Source organism: Eschscholzia californica, unplaced genomic scaffold, assembly GCF_041429995.1.
Source record: "Eschscholzia californica isolate CP2 unplaced genomic scaffold, dmEscCali1.0.p SCAF_4, whole genome shotgun sequence".
NCBI classification, from domain to species: Eukaryota; Viridiplantae; Streptophyta; class Magnoliopsida; order Ranunculales; family Papaveraceae; genus Eschscholzia; species Eschscholzia californica.
Genome location: NW_028238461.1, coordinates 29643013 through 29658271, shown reverse-complemented (window position 1 = coordinate 29658271; position 15259 = coordinate 29643013). Strand labels below are relative to the sequence as shown.

Sequence of the window (15259 nt, the reverse complement as noted above, 5' to 3'; positions counted from 1 at the left end):
CTATCATTCTATTTAATTTTTCAGGAAGAATCTCAAACTTTTTGGAGTTAAATTTGCAATTTTGGAATACCAACTCTGACCCAAATCATATTGATGTGTGCTTCATATATTCCACTGGCATTATTGATGTGTACTACATACTTGTGAATCGTATTCTTGAAATGTTGGTTGTGCAAAATGATATGGTGATACTTTCACTAAACTTTGAATACTTGTAAAAAAGTTGTAAAATGGAGAAGAGAAATATAATAAGCATCTCCACACATCGTAGGTATAAGCACAAGAGTGAATATAATCCCTTCTAGTATGTTTAATTAAATCAATTCCAACCTTTCTCGCAAAATATCACCCACATCTCTTGGCGTCATACCACGACGGATGAAGATACTTAAGAAACTTAAAAACTAGTATTAATATTGAAAAAATAAAACAAGTTGTAAAAAGGAGAAGAAAAACAGAATAAGCATCTCCACACATCGTAGTTATAAGCACAAGAGTAAACATACTCCCTGCTGGTATGTTTAGTTAAATCGATTCCCATCTTTATCTCGAAATATCACCCACATCTCTTGGTGTCATACCACGATGAATGAAGATACTTAAGAAACTTACAAACTAGTATCATTAATAAAAAGTAAAAGAAGTAAACAGAATAAGCATCCATACACATCGTAGGTATAACACAAGAGTAAACCTACTCCCTGTCAATATGTTTAATTAATTCGATTCCGACCTTTATCTCGAAATATCACTCACATCTCTTAGTGCCATACCACGATGGACGAAGATATTTTTTTTTTAAGTATGGATGAAGATTACTTAAGAAACTTACAAACTAGTCTTATTCTTAAAAAATAAAACAAGTTGTAAAAAGGAGAAGAAAAAAATAATAAGCATCTCCACACATCGTAGGTATAAGCACAAGAGTAAACATACTCCCTGCTAGTATGCTTAATTAAATCGATTCCAACCTGTATCTCGAAATATCGCCCACATCTCTTAGTGTCATACCACGATGAATGAAAATACTTTTTTTTTAAACTACGGATGAAGATTACTTAAGAAACTTACAAACTAGTTTTATTCGGTCGGGATGATGAGGACAATGAAGCATTAGATCACATATCTAATGTGGAGTTCTCACGCCCGCTGACGGAAGCTGAAGGAGCTCTTCTTACTCTGAGGGTGACCAGAGATGAAATATATGCTGCTTTGCAAACTATCGGTTCTGATCGATCGCCGGGGCCGGATGGGTTCTCTTCTCACTTTTTTAAGGCGTGTTGGTCGATCGTGGGAGATGACTTTGTGGAGGCTATTCAGAACTTCTTCAGCTCTGGGAAACTTCTCAAAGAGGTAAACTCTACTTTTGTGACTCTTATTCCTAAAATCGATAATGCTTCTTCAGTTTCAGACTTTAGACCTATATCTTGTTGCAATGTGTTGTATAAATGCATTACCAAGATACTCACTATATGACTGAAAGGAGTTATTTATTCGATGATTAGTCCGAACCAGTCAGCCTTTATTTCTGGCTGTACCATTCAGGACAATGTCATGTTAGCCCATGAGATTGTCCGGAATTACCATCGACCCACAGGTCCAGCTCGGTGTACGGTTAAGATTGACCTTAAGAAGGCATATGACACAGTCCGTTGGTCTTCACTATTCTCATTCCTCGGTAAGTTTCATTTTCCAAGGATATTTATAGAATGGATACGGGTTTGTGTTACTACGTCTAAGTTCTCTATTCTGGTCTACGGTGAAGCCCATGGTTATTTTGATGGGAAACGGGGCTTACGGCAAGGCTGCCCGATATCTCCATATTTGTTTGTTTTAATGATGGAGGTATTCGCTGTTCTTATTGATCGAGAGGAAAGGGCAGGTCGGTTCCTGTTACATCCTCAGTGTCTAGTCCCGAAGGTTACTCACCTTTGTTTTGCAGACGACCTCATGGTTTTCTTTCGAGAAGACACGGGTTCGACTCAAGCTCTAAAAGGTGTGCTAACTAGTTTTCATCGGGCAACGGGGTTGCAGGCCAACGTGCTTAAGAGTACTATCTTCTTTGATGGTCTTTCGGCTCAAGATTAGAGTGATATCACCACTATCCTGGAATTTGGTACTGGTTCTCTGCCTATTCGATACCTGGGATTGCCCCTCATATCTTCTCGTCTTACTTATAGTCATTGCATCCCGTTAATCGATAAAATCAAGGGACGAATCCAATCTTGGAAGAGTCGCTTCTTATCGTTTGCGGGGCGTGTCCTTCTCATTAAGGTGGTTTTGAACAGCATGTTGCTATATTGGGCAGCGGTGTTTGTTATTCCCAAAAGGGTTATGAACGACATTAACTCCATCTTCAGTAAGTTCCTTTGGTCAGGTGCTGATATGGGGTGTAAGAGGGCTCCCATTGGTTGGGAAAACTTATGTTACCCAACTGACGAAGGAGGGCTTGGATTTCGCAATATCGAGATGCTCTTCGAAGCGTCAAACCTTCGTCATATATGGGATCTGATTAGTGGTAAGACGACCTTGTGGGCTGAATGGGTGAGAAATAATCTCATCAAAGAACAACACTTTTGGACTTTATCGGCTTCGAGTAGAAGTTCGTGGTGTTGGCGTCGGATTCTAGCCAGCATGCCGACAACTCAGAGACTCATTTGTACCTCTTTGGGGGATGGTCATAATACCAAATTCTGGATTGATTTATGGCATCCTCGCGGTCTTATACTTGATGCTTTTGAGGAGACGCACAGATATGATTCTCACCTTAATTTGGATGCCCAGGTTTCTCAGTTTATTGGGCAGTCAGGTTGGGTCTTCCCTACTCATGTGGTAGATAGTACTCTCAGAGATGAGGTGATCTGGATGCCTAACCAGAATGGAGAGTTTACTCTCAAAGAGACGTATGAAGCAATTCGACCTAGAGGAACTCGATTGAGTTGGACCTCATTTGTATGGTCACCGAGTGGTATACCCAAACATTGCTTCATCACGTGGCTTGCTTTTCGAAGACGCCTCAAAACTAGATCGCTTCTGGCTAGTTGGGGTATGGTTATAGACACTACGTGTGTTTTCTATGGGGGAGATGAAGAAACGGATTTCCAATTATTCTTTGGTTGTTCGGTCACAAAGATTATATGGGAATAGCTATTACTCAAGATGGATTTTCAGAGAGTATGTGCCGCTGATTGGGAAGGGGAGCTACAGTGGTGTATCAATCACTTTGGTGGGCTCTCTATCGCTGCCCGAGTGGGTCGTTTGCTTCTAAATGCCTATGTCTATCATATTTGGAAGGAGCGGAACAACAGGGTATTTAGAAGTAATGTCATGTCACCGGGGCTGATTATACACACTATCTGTGATGAAGTGAGGATCAAGCTGAACACCGTTACCAAACGGTTTGAAGATACTGAGGAGAATCGGAGGACCATTGATCGCTGGAATCTTATCATCTATCTCCAAAAGCCAGTCTACACTCCATGTAAATGGACTCGGCCGACGGTAGGAAGATATATGATTAATACTGATGGTGCACTGAACGAGGTGGAAGCGGGGTATGGGGCCATTATTCGAGATTCGGAGGGGATTGTTGTCAGAGCAGCCACAGGTCAGGTTGATGGACAGACTATCTTCATACACGAGCTGCAGGGTGTTGAGTTGGGATTGGAGTTAGCACTTACTGCCGGACTGCAAGACGTTGAAGTTGGTCTTGACTCGATGAATATCAAGTTACTTCTTGCAAAACCACATCAGAGATTACCATGGAGGGCAAGGCGTTCGTGAAAGAGAGTTCAGAGGCTTCAGAGCCAATTTCGGAGTTTTCGGGTTTTTCATGTCTATAGAGAAGCCAATCAGGCTGCTGATTTCTTGTCGAAGATGAAGCTTGGACCGGGTGTAACTCACTTGAATATTAGTCAACTACCGGCGGAATTAGTCAATATTGTTAATGCGGACTCGAGAGGAACAGTGCGGATGAGGAAAGGGTGGGGCTAATGATTTGATGTAATTTTGATTTCTTTGCTGTTTTTTGAATTCTTATTCCTTTGTATTCGGTTCGGGCACCTCCCGCTTATCATTATAAAATAAAAAACTCCCTGCTAGTATGTTTAATTAAATCGATTCCAACCTTTATATCGAAATATCGCCCACATCTCTTGGTGTCATACCACGATGAATGAAGATACTTTAGAAACTTACAAAATATTATTATTATTATTAAAATTAAAACAAAACATAATAAGCATCTACAGACATCGTAGGTATAAGCATAAGAGTAAACATACTCCCTGCCAGTATGTTTAATTAATTCGATTCCGACATTTATCTCAAAATATCACCCACATCTCTTGGTGCCATACAACGATGGATGAAGATACTTAAGAAACTTACAAACTCGTCTTATTCTTAAAAAAATAAAACAAGTAAACAAATGAAAAAAATCATTTGTATACAACAGTGACCACCAAGATACAAGTGCAATGTGAGGGGTATAAAGTTGTGATTTTAAGAGTTGATGAAGATACTTTTCATAGAAATAGTTGTCTCATATGTATAAGGTTCTATAAAGAAGATCTTTTTGTCAATTTTCATTTTGGTTTGTTTGGTTGGTATGAGAAAGTAAAATTGGATATGGATAAGCACATTAGTAAAATTAGGATGGAAAATACTCTTAAAGTGATTATACTAATCACTTTCATTTATGAAATGTTTGGTTTCAGGGAAATGTAGTAGCTAGAGTAGCATTAATTTCAAAAGGACTCCAACTCATCGCATACCTGTCAATACAGATATTAATTTAGTTGAATACTCACTCCTCCAGTATTCATTTGACGAAATCAAACACATCCTAGATAGTTATGTAAATGATTAATACATTGGACGTGCTTTCCCTGTGTGCATATTTAGTTATTTAAACATTATGGTAGTGATCCCGAGAACAATGACACTATTGATGTCAGCGAAGTAGTGAAAATGATAGTGATGTGACATGGTGATGACGCGTACAGTGTGGTGATGGCGTTTGGTGAGGTGGTTCATGGTGGAGTTGGTGGTATCGGTGGCACTGATGGTGGGGGGGGGGGGGTGTTGGTGATGTCTGTGTTGGGTCTTTTACTCGCTCTGTTGGTGTTATTATCCTCAACAAATATCTGGTTAATTTGTCCAGTGATATTGGCGTGCAATCCTTATGATGATTGTTGCCTTACCATCGTACCCTATGATTTCAATGTTGTACAACTTGGTCCATTATTTTTTCTAGAAATTACGCCTGGTTAGGTCTAAATTACTCACGATACTTTTTTCTAGGGGGCTGAATTAAAAGTAAAATCTAGATCAGTTGATGACAAATAATAGGACTTGTTATGGTTTAGAGTTTGCTTTTCATTTGATTGGAAATGGGAAGGATACTAGCTTTTGGTTTGATCATTGGCACCCATTGGGAGTCCTGTCTAGGTTCTATGATGATAACTTTAAGTTTGATAGTTCCTTGTATGCTCAGGCCCCAGTGAGTAATTGTATTGCAGATGGAATCTGGTCTGTAGCTAGACACTTAGTTGTTCAATTGGACACTATTGTTGCAGGATTGGTGGAAGTCCCTGTTGTGATGGAGAGGGAGGACAGGAAGATATGGAAGATTAATGAGAAGGGAGTTTTTACTCTTAAGAGCACTTATGAGGCTTTGAGGCAGTCCAAACCAGTGGTTCCTTGGCATAGTCTTATTTGGTTTTCTCATAATATCCCTAGGCACAACTTCATAGCTTGGGTGGTCTTGAGGGGTGGGCTCATCACCAAGTGCAAGCTTCTCTTTTGGGGGATTGAGGTGGATCCTTCTTGTGTGTTATGTAGATGTGAGAGTGAGGAGGAGCATCATCTATTTTTTTCAGTGTGCTTTTTCTGTTTCAATTTGGAAAAGACTTCTTCAGATGTTAGGGCTTACTAAGGTTTAGCAGGGACTGGGAGGGTGAAGTGGGTTGGTGCTCAGCTATGTTTCATGGAAAGGATGGGTTGGCTCTCTTGGGTAGGTTGGCTTTTAATGGGTTTCTTTACCACATATGGTGAGAAAGGAATAGAAGAGTTCACTTGGAGGCTCCTAGAAACAGCCAGGAGGTGCTGAATTTGATTGTGTCTGATGTTAGAATGAAAGCTCAGTCTGTCTCTCTTAAGTTCAAGGATTCCTTGAGAGGCAGGATGGCTGCTGATGAGTGGAACCTGGATGTGCAGTTTGTTAACCCAAGTTTCCTTTCACTCAAGTGGAAGGGGCCAGATGAGGGTGTGGTTATGCTCAGTTCAGATGGGTCTTATTCTGATGAGGGTGCTGGGTATGGTTGTATTTTGAGAGACCATTTGGGTAAGGTTCTGGTTGCTCTAAGAGGGAAATCTAGGCCTAGAGCAGTCCTTTTCCATGAGTTTCAAGGTATTGAGGCTGGGCTTAGATTGGCAAATAGGTTGCAATTATCAAAAGTGATGATTGCTACTGATTCTATGAGAGCATATTCAATTTTATCCTCTGCAGATATGGAGCCTCCTTGGGAAGTTGCTGACTTGTTCAGTAGCATTCAGAAGCTTAGAGCTGCTTGTGTTTTAAGTATGGTGAAGCATGTTTTTCGTGAGCTGAACCAAGTTGCAGACTGGCTTTCTAAGCATAGACCCATGATGGTGAAGAAGTTCTCTTGCCAGGAGATTTGGACCCTGAGCTTGTTGCTTTGGTTGAAGCTGACAGACTTGAAGTGGTGCGGAAAAGGAAGCAATGAAGTAGTCTGTTGTTTTTCTTTCTTGTTTTGGTTTTGTTTATTTTGTAGAGACTAAGTATAGCATGGCTGGCTGGGGTCTGTATTTTGTTTTGTTGCTTGCTTGTGGGGTGGGTGCTCCTAAGGGTATTGGCTAGGTGCTTGTTTTGTACCTTGTTTTTTGTGGGCTGGCTCCCCTAAATGCCTACTGATTAATACAAAAAAAAAAAAAAAAAAAAATTGAATACCATATTGCCTATACTGAAGCAATCTCCTCCAAACCCAAGAAGAATTACTAGGAATCCCCATTAACCAGAAATTCTTCTTCTTGATGAGATTAATTTGCAGCCATTCCACCCAAAGAGTCTTCTTATGACAAAAAATGTCCCAAATATGCCTAAGGCAGCAAGCAATATTCAACAGCACAAGGTTTCTAACACCCAGACCTCCCTCAGCAGTAGGAAAACAAATGGACATCCACCTAATGGCAGCCTTCCTTCCTCCTATGTTTGGCCCTGACCAAAGAATTTACTCAACATCCCTTCAATCTCCTTAAGCACTCTTTTGGGAAGATCAAAGACACTCAGCCAAAAGAGCACCATACTTTGCAAAATAGATTTAACTATAACAAGTCTACCTGCAAAAGAAAGAAACCTAGTCTTTCAAGAGTGAATCCTACTCAACACTCTATCCATAAGAGGTAAGCAATCTGCATAATTAAGCCTAGAAGATATGAGAGGAACACCAAGATACCTGACAGGTAAAGTAGCACACTCAAATCCCAAAATCTCCTTAAAAAGCACAATGTTAGCATCATCAACCCCTGAAGAAAAAAGACAACTCTTCCTCTGATTTACTTTGAGGCCAGTACAAACAAAGAAATTCTCTAGAACCTCAGCAAGAGCCTTAGCAGAACTCAAATCACCCTTAGCAAAAATCAACAAGTCATCAGCAAAAGCCAAATGAGTGACTAAAGGGTTAGCACACTTAGGATGCAAATGAAAAGTACCCTGCTGAACCTTCTCAAGCAAAAGAATATTAAAGACCTCCCATCGTTGTCTTTGTGACTTTGGATCTATTTAGATCAACTCCTTTATCCTCCGGTTTTGGAAGAGCCATTGGTGGTGGATTTCGAGCGTCTTTATCGTCTAGTGGTGGCAACTTTATCCAGGTGTGGTGTTAGCTCAACCGGTTTCTTTATCACTTTGTGGCGGAAACTTTATCAAAGTGTGGTGATCCGGATCTTCCTAGTTACCTGTTACGAAACTACCTTCACTCCGTACTCACGCTTTCGGGAAAACGCATCATAAGAGTAGTAGCAGAACCAACATCCCCTCTCATAAACACCATGAGGTCATCTGCAAAGCACAGGTGGGTAACAACTGGGTCCCTGCATTAAGAATGAAGTTTAAAAGAACCAACATCCTTCTCCTTATGAATGAGAATGGCAAAAACCTCCATAACCATAACTAACAAATAAGGAGAAATGGGACAGCCTTGCCTCAAGCCCCTCTTGCCTTCAAAAAACCCATTGACAGCACCATTCACCACCACTGAGAATTTAGGAGATGTAACACAGGCTTCAATCCACTAAATAAAGTTGGCAGGCAAGTTACATTTAAAAAAAAAAATTCAATAAGACCATCTCACAGTATCATAGGCCTTTTTGAGGTCTATTTTGACTGCACATCTAGGAGATATCCCTTTCCTACCATAACCCCTTACAAGCTTATGTGCTAACATGGTATTATCTTGAATAGACCTCCTAGAGATAAAGGCAGACTAATTCTCCCCCACCATACCCCTTATAACCTTCTTAAGCTCACTGTTAAGATCTTAGTAATAGTCTTATAGATGACATTACAGCAAGCTATAGGTTTGAAGTCACCCATTGTATTCACATTAGGAACCTTAGGAACTAGGGTCAAAAGGGTAGCATTAACCTCCCCCAACAACTTCCCTGGCTAGTTGGGGTATGATTATAGACACTACATGTGTTTTCTGTGGGGGAGATGAAGAAACGGATTTCCATCTATTCTTTGGCTGTTCGGTTACAAAGAATATATGGGAATCACTATTACGCAAGACGGGATTTCAGAGAGTATGTGATGTTGATTGGGAAGAGGAGTTACAGTGGTGTCTTAATCACTTTGGTAGGGTTTCCATTGCTGCCCGGGTGGGGCGTTTGCTTCTAAATGCCTATGTCTATCATATTTGGAAGGAGCGGAATAACAGGGTATTTAGAGGCGATGTTATGTCACCAGGGCTGATTATTCATACTATTTGCGATGAAGTGCGGATCAAGCTGAATACTAATACCAAACGGTTTGAAGATACTGAGGAGAATCGGAGGACCATTGATCGATGGAATCTTACTATCTCTCTTCAAAAGCCGGTTTATACTTCATGTATGGAGCCATTATTCGAGATTCGGAGGGGATTGTTGTTAGAGCAGCCACGGGTCAGGTTGATGGACAGACTATCTTTATACACGAGTTGCAGGGTGTTGAGTTGGGATTGGAGTTAACACTTAGTGCTGGGCTGCAGGAAGTTGAACTTGGTCTTGATTCGATGAATATCAAGTTACTTCTTGCAAAACCAAATCAGAAATTACCATGGCGGGCGAGGCGTTTATGGAAGAGAGTTCAGAGCCAATTTCGGAGTTTTCGGGTGTTTCATGTCTATAGAGAAGCAAACCAAACTGTTGATCACTTGTCAAAGATGAGGCTCGGACCGGGAGTAACTCACATGAATGTCAGTCAACTGCCGGTGGAACTAGTCAACATTGTCAATGCGGACTCTAGAGGGACAGTGAGAATGAGGAAAGGGTGGGGCTAATTAAATGATGTAATTTGATTTCTTTGCTGTTTTATTTAGTTTTATATCATTGTATTCGGTTCGGGCTTCTCCCGCTTATCATTATAAAAAAAAAAAAAACAATCTTTTCACCAACCTCATTGTAAAGGAAAGGGTGGGGCTAAAGAAGTTCGTTTCTTGCATTTATGCTAAGAACACTATTGTGGAGAGAAGAGGGCTTTGGGATGAGCTGAGAGGTGTTGCTCAGAACCTCCTTGAGCCCTGGCTGGTGTTGGGGGACTTCAACTCTTTCTTGAGGGTTGAAGAGAAGTTAGGAGGGGCTGCTATTAAGCCTAGAGAGTTGGATGATTTTAAGGAGTGTGTTATGGATACTCATTTGTTTGATTGTCCTTTTTCAGGTTGCTTTTTTACCTGGTCTAATTTGCAGGGTGGTGACAGGCATGTTGCTGTTAAGCTGGATAGAGCTTTGGTTAACATTGAATGGGTGCAGGAATTCTCATCTGCTAAAGCTGAGTTCTTGAATTGTGGAGTGTCTGACCACTCTCCTTGTATTGTGGATTTGTTTGAAGGTGATGGTGTGGGACCTAGGCCTTTTAAGTTCTTTAACTTTTGGACAGAGGAGGAGGATTTTGTTAAGGTGGTCTCTGCTGCTTGGAAGGTGTAAGTTACTGGTAACCCTATGTATAGGTTAGTCTGCAGGCTGAAGAAGGTTAAGGCTGCTTTGCTTGTTTGGAAGAAGGAGAGATTTAAGGATTACTCTTCTAAAGTTCAGTTGGCTAGGGAGCAGATGGAGGCTTTTCAGGATCAGTTGAAGGTTGATCTTTCATGTGAGCATGCTAGGAGGGAGGAGAGGGCAGTTGTGGCAAACTTCTCTGTAATGGCTAGGAAGGAGAAAGCCATGACTAGGCAGAAGTCTAGGGTGCAGAAGGTTCACTTAGGAGACAATAATACTAAGTTCTTTCATGCTTCTTTAAAAGAGAGAAGGTCTAGGAATAATATTCCTTTCCTTTACAATGAGGTTGGTGAAAAGATTGTTAGGATTGATTTGGTAGCTCAAGAATGTGTGGAGTTTTACCAAAATTTGTTTGGGACCTCTAGTTATCAGAGGGGAGTGCCTGAGGTTCTTAATAATATGGAGTTTGGGCAGGTGTTGGATGATTTTGAGGCTGCTATGTTGGTTAGGGGGGTTACCAGAGAGGAGGTGGTCCATGTTCTTTCTTCTATTGGATCTGACAAATCTCCTGGCCCTGATGGCTTTTCAGCCCATTTCTTCAAGGCCTGTTGGAGCATTGTAGGGGAGAATTTCATTAAGGCTATTCAGAGGTTCTTTACTACTGGTAAGCTTTTGGGTGAGGTAAACTCTACTTTGGTTACTTTAGTTCCCAAATCTAGTAATGCTTCTAGGGTCAGTGATTTTAGACTTATTTCTTGTTGTAATGTTGTTTATAAGTGCATTACTAAAATCATTACTTTGAGAATGAAGGATGTCATCTTTAAGGTGGTGAGCCCTTGTCAATCTGGCTTTATTTCTGGTAGATGTATTCAAGATAACATCCTCCTTGCTCATGAGCTGTCCAGGGACTATGATAAGGCTGTGGGGCCTCCTAAATGTGATATGAAGATTGATCTTCATAAAGTCTATGATTTCATAGAATGGGATGCCTTGATGGCTGTTATGGAAAGGATGAGGTTTCCCAACAGGTTTAGGCAGTGGGTTTATGCTTGTATTTCTTCTGCTAGGTGTTCTATTATGGTGAATGGGAGTTCTTATGGATATATTAAAGGAAAGAGAGGTATTAGACAAGGATGCCCCATGTCTCCTTATCTCTTTGTTATGGTGACGGAGGTCTTTAATATTCTTTTGCTTGAGAAGGTTCAGCAGGGTACTTTTCATTTGCATCCTAAGTGTGCTAACCCTTTAGTCACTCATTTGGCTTTTGCTGATGACTTGTTGATTTTTGCTAAGGGTGATTTGAGTTCTGCTAAGGCTCTTGCTGAGGTTCTAGAGAATTTCTTTGTTTGTACTGGCCTCAAAATTAATCAGAGGAAGAGTTGTCTTTTTTCTTCAGGGGTTGATGATGCTAACATTGTGTTTTTTAAGGAGATTTTGGGATTTGAGAGTGCTACTTTACCTGTTAGGTATCTTGGTGTTCCTCTCATATCTTCTAGGCTTAATTATGCAGATTGCTTACCTCTTATGGATAGAGTGTTGAGTAGGATTCACTCTTGAAAGACTAGGGTTCTTTCCTTTGCAGGTAGACTTGTTATAGTTAAATCTATTTTGCAAAGTATGGTGCTCTTTTGGCTGAGTGTCTTTGATCTTCCCAAAAGAGTGCTTAAGGAGATTGAAGGGATGTTGAGTAAATTCTTTGGTCTGGGCCAAACATAGGAGGAAGGAAGGCTGCCATTGGGTGGATGTCCATTTGTTTTCCTACTGCTGAGGGAGGTCTGGGTGTTAGAAACCTTGTGCTGTTGAATATTGCTTGCTGCCTTAGGCTTATTTGGGACATTTTTTGTCATAAGAAGATTCTTTGGGTGGAATGGGTGCAAATTAATCTCGTCAAGAAGAATTTTTGGTTAATGGGGATTCCTAGTAATTCTTCTTGGGTTTGGAGGAGATTGCTTCAGTATAGGCAATATGGTATTCAATTTGCTTTTCATGTGGTGGGTAATGGGGCTCAAACTAAGTTTTGGGTTGACCATTGGCATCCTTTGGGTCTTTTATATGCCTCTTTATTTGATTCCTTTAAGTATGACAGTAGCCTTCATGTTAATGCTAATGTGAATGCTTGTATTGTGGATGGTGTTTGGTTCCTTCGAAGTCATGTGACTGTCTTGCTTGGTCCTATTGCAGATAAGTTTTCTGAGATTCCTATTGATATGGGGGCTGAGGATAAGAAGGTGTGGAAGGCTAGTGAGCAGGGGGTTTCCCAGCTTAAGTGTACCTATGAGGCCTTGAGAAAGACTAGGGAGGTCGTTCCATGGCATAATTTGGTATGGTATACTAATAACATCCCTAGGCACAGTTTCATTACTTGGGTGGCTTTGAAGGGTGGGCTTATCACTAAGTGTAAGTTGCTCTTTTGGGGTATTGAGGTGGATCCTCTTTGCTCTCTTTGTGGTAAAGCAAGTGAGGATGAATACCATCTGTTCTTTCAGTGTGACTTCTCAGCCTTTATTTCGAGCAAGCTTCTTCAGATGTTGGGGTTGGTTAAGATTACCAAGTTTGATTGGGATAAGGAGGTTGAATGGTGTTCTGCTTGAATGGAGTTCTGCTGTGTTTAAAGGGAGGGATGGAGCTGCTGTTGTGGGCAAGCTTGCTTTCAATGGGTTCCTTTACTTCATTTGGTGGGAAAGAAACCGAAGACTCCATTTGGAACCTCCTAAAAGCAAGGAATTGATTCTGATTCAGATTATTACAGAGGTGAGGCTGAAGGTTTTAGCTGCTCACATTAAAAATAATGATAATGAGGGAAGCAGGAGGATTGCTTCAGCCTGGAACTTAGATGTTGGGTTTGTTGTGCCTCAGAGGGTGGAATGTTCCTGGCTTCGGCCTGATATTGGGACTGTAGTAATTAACTCTGATGGTGCTTTTTCAGTCACTAAGGCTAGTTATGGTTGTATTCTAAGGAACCATTTGGGTGAGGTTATTGCTGCTGCTAGAGGGGGTGCTATGCCTACCTCATTTATTTTTCATGAGTTGCAGGGCATTGTAGCAGGCTTGAGACTTGCAGTTCAGCTGAAGCTGAACAAGGTCTCTATTGCTACTGATTCTAAGATGGTCGTATCTCTGTTGACTGCTGCTGATGTTGAGCCTCCATGGAGGGTTAGCTTCTTGTACAGACAGATTATGCAGTTGAGGAAGAACTTTGAAGTGAGCACAGTGCAACATGTGTTTCGTGAGACTAAACAAGGGTCAGCTGGGGATGAAGTGACTATATGGCCTGGTGAGCTTGATCCGGGTTTGGAGCATATTGTGGCTGAGGATAAGCAAGGTGTTATCAGAATTAGAAGCAAATGAGGATAGCTGATTGGTCTTTTGATTGGGATTGGTGGTTTCCTGTTGGGGTTTTGGCCTTTGTTGATTTTTATTTGTTGTGCTTGTTTTTTGAGTTGTTGTGTTTGTTAGCCAGTGGAGGGTTTACTCCAACTGGTATTGGATGATGGTTTTTGGTGTTTTTTTGTTTTTGTGGGCTGGCTCCCCTTAATGCCTGCTGATTAATACAAAAAAAAAGTCTTCATCATATAAAGTCTTCAACAAATCGAATCCCATAAGCCGAGAATCTAAAATAGAAATTAGAGCATATCTTCTTGAGAGTGCATCAACAACAACATTCGTTTTTCCAGCCTTGTACTTTGACACAAATGAGAAAGATTGTAGAAATTCTACCCATTTAGCATGACGGTTGTTTAGCCTGTGTTGGTTGTTTATAAACTTTAGTGCCTCGTGATAAGAATGTAAAACGAACTGACCTGGCCTCAAATAATGCTCCCAATGAGTCAAAGCTCTTACAATAGCATAAAACTCCTTATCATAAGTTGAGTAGTTCTTTTGTGCTCCTGTAAGCTTCTCACTGAAATAAGCAATGAGACGATGTCCTTGGATAAGAACAACTCCTATACCAACGCCACTAGCATCACACTCAACTTCAAACACTTGATTGAAATCTGGAAGTGCTAAAATAGGTGCTTCGCAGAGCTTCTATTTCACCACTGCAAATGCCTTTTGTGCAGCACTGCTCCATTCGAACTTGTCCTTCTTCAAGCATTCAGTTATTCGTGCTACGACAATGCTGAAATTCTTCACAAAGCGTCTATAGAATGATGCAAGTCCATGAAAGCTTCTTACATCATATTGGGTTGTCGGAACTGGCCAACTCCTTATAGCTTCAACTTTGCTTTCATCAACTGAAATGCCCTTATCTGAAACAATATAACCAAGAAACACAATGCTAGAAGTAAAGAACTCACACTTCTCTGGCTTTTACCATACAGCTTGTTTCTTCTCAACACCTTGAAAACTTCCCTGAGGTGTATAGCATGCTCGGCTTCATTCTTGCTATAGACAAGAATATCATCAAAATAAACCACAACAAACTTTCCAATTAAATCACGCAGAACCTGATTCATTAGTCTCATGAAAGTGCTGGGTGCATTGGATAATCCAAATGGCATGACTAGCCATTCAAACAGTCCATTCTTCGTCTTGAATGCAGTCTTCCACTCATCACCTTCCTTCATTCTGATCTGGTTATATCCACTCCTTAGGTCAATTTTTGAGAATACCTTTGATTCATTCAGCTCATCTAGCATGTCATCCAACCTGGGTATAGGATAACGATACTTGATAGTTATCTTGTTAATAGCTCGGTTGTCTACACACATCCTCATCGAACCATGTTTCTTTGATACAAGCAGAGCTGGTACAGAACAAGGACTCATGCTCTCCCTGACATACCCTCGATCAATCAGCTCTTGCACTTGTTTCTGTAACTCCTTAGCCTCTTCTCGATTACATTTGTAAGCTGGTCTGTTAGGCAAAGGTGCACCAGGTAGTAAATCAATTTGATGCTCAATACCTCTGTTTGGAGGTAGTCTGGGTGGTAAATCTTTAGGAAAAACATCACTGAACTCATTTATTAATTTTTGCATCAATGGATGAGAAATCACTTCAGCTCCGCCATTCTTTTCAACCACCAGTAAAGCAAAGACCTCCT

General features: G+C 40.8%; 1 protein-coding gene across 1 annotated transcript; it reads right to left on the bottom strand.

Moving 5' to 3' along the window:
- Positions 1–7387: 7387 nt before the first annotated feature.
- On the bottom strand, positions 7388–8617 carry LOC147544055 (uncharacterized). The gene is made up of 4 exons (XM_086635585.1): positions 8552–8617; positions 8227–8315; positions 8013–8115; positions 7388–7744 (listed from the first exon to the last, which is right to left on the bottom strand). The coding sequence occupies exons 1-4, from the start codon at positions 8615–8617 to the stop codon at positions 7388–7390; spliced, it is 615 nt and encodes a 204-aa protein (XP_086491711.1).
- Between the last annotated feature and the right edge of the window lie 6642 nt (positions 8618–15259).

Bases quoted from the DNA above. Each gene is read 5' to 3' on its own strand.
- LOC147544055 (XM_086635585.1), bottom strand. From the start codon at position 8,617: ATGGGTGACTTCAAACCTATAGCTTGCTGTAATGTCATCTATAAGACT. The intron at 8,316-8,551 runs GTGAGCTTAAGA...AACTTTATTTAG, and splicing joins CTATTACTAAGATCTTAACA to TGGATTGAAGCCTGTGTTAC. The intron at 7,745-8,012 runs GTGAGTACGGAG...TTGCTTGAGAAG, and splicing joins TGATGCGTTTTCCCGAAAGC to GTTCAGCAGGGTACTTTTCA.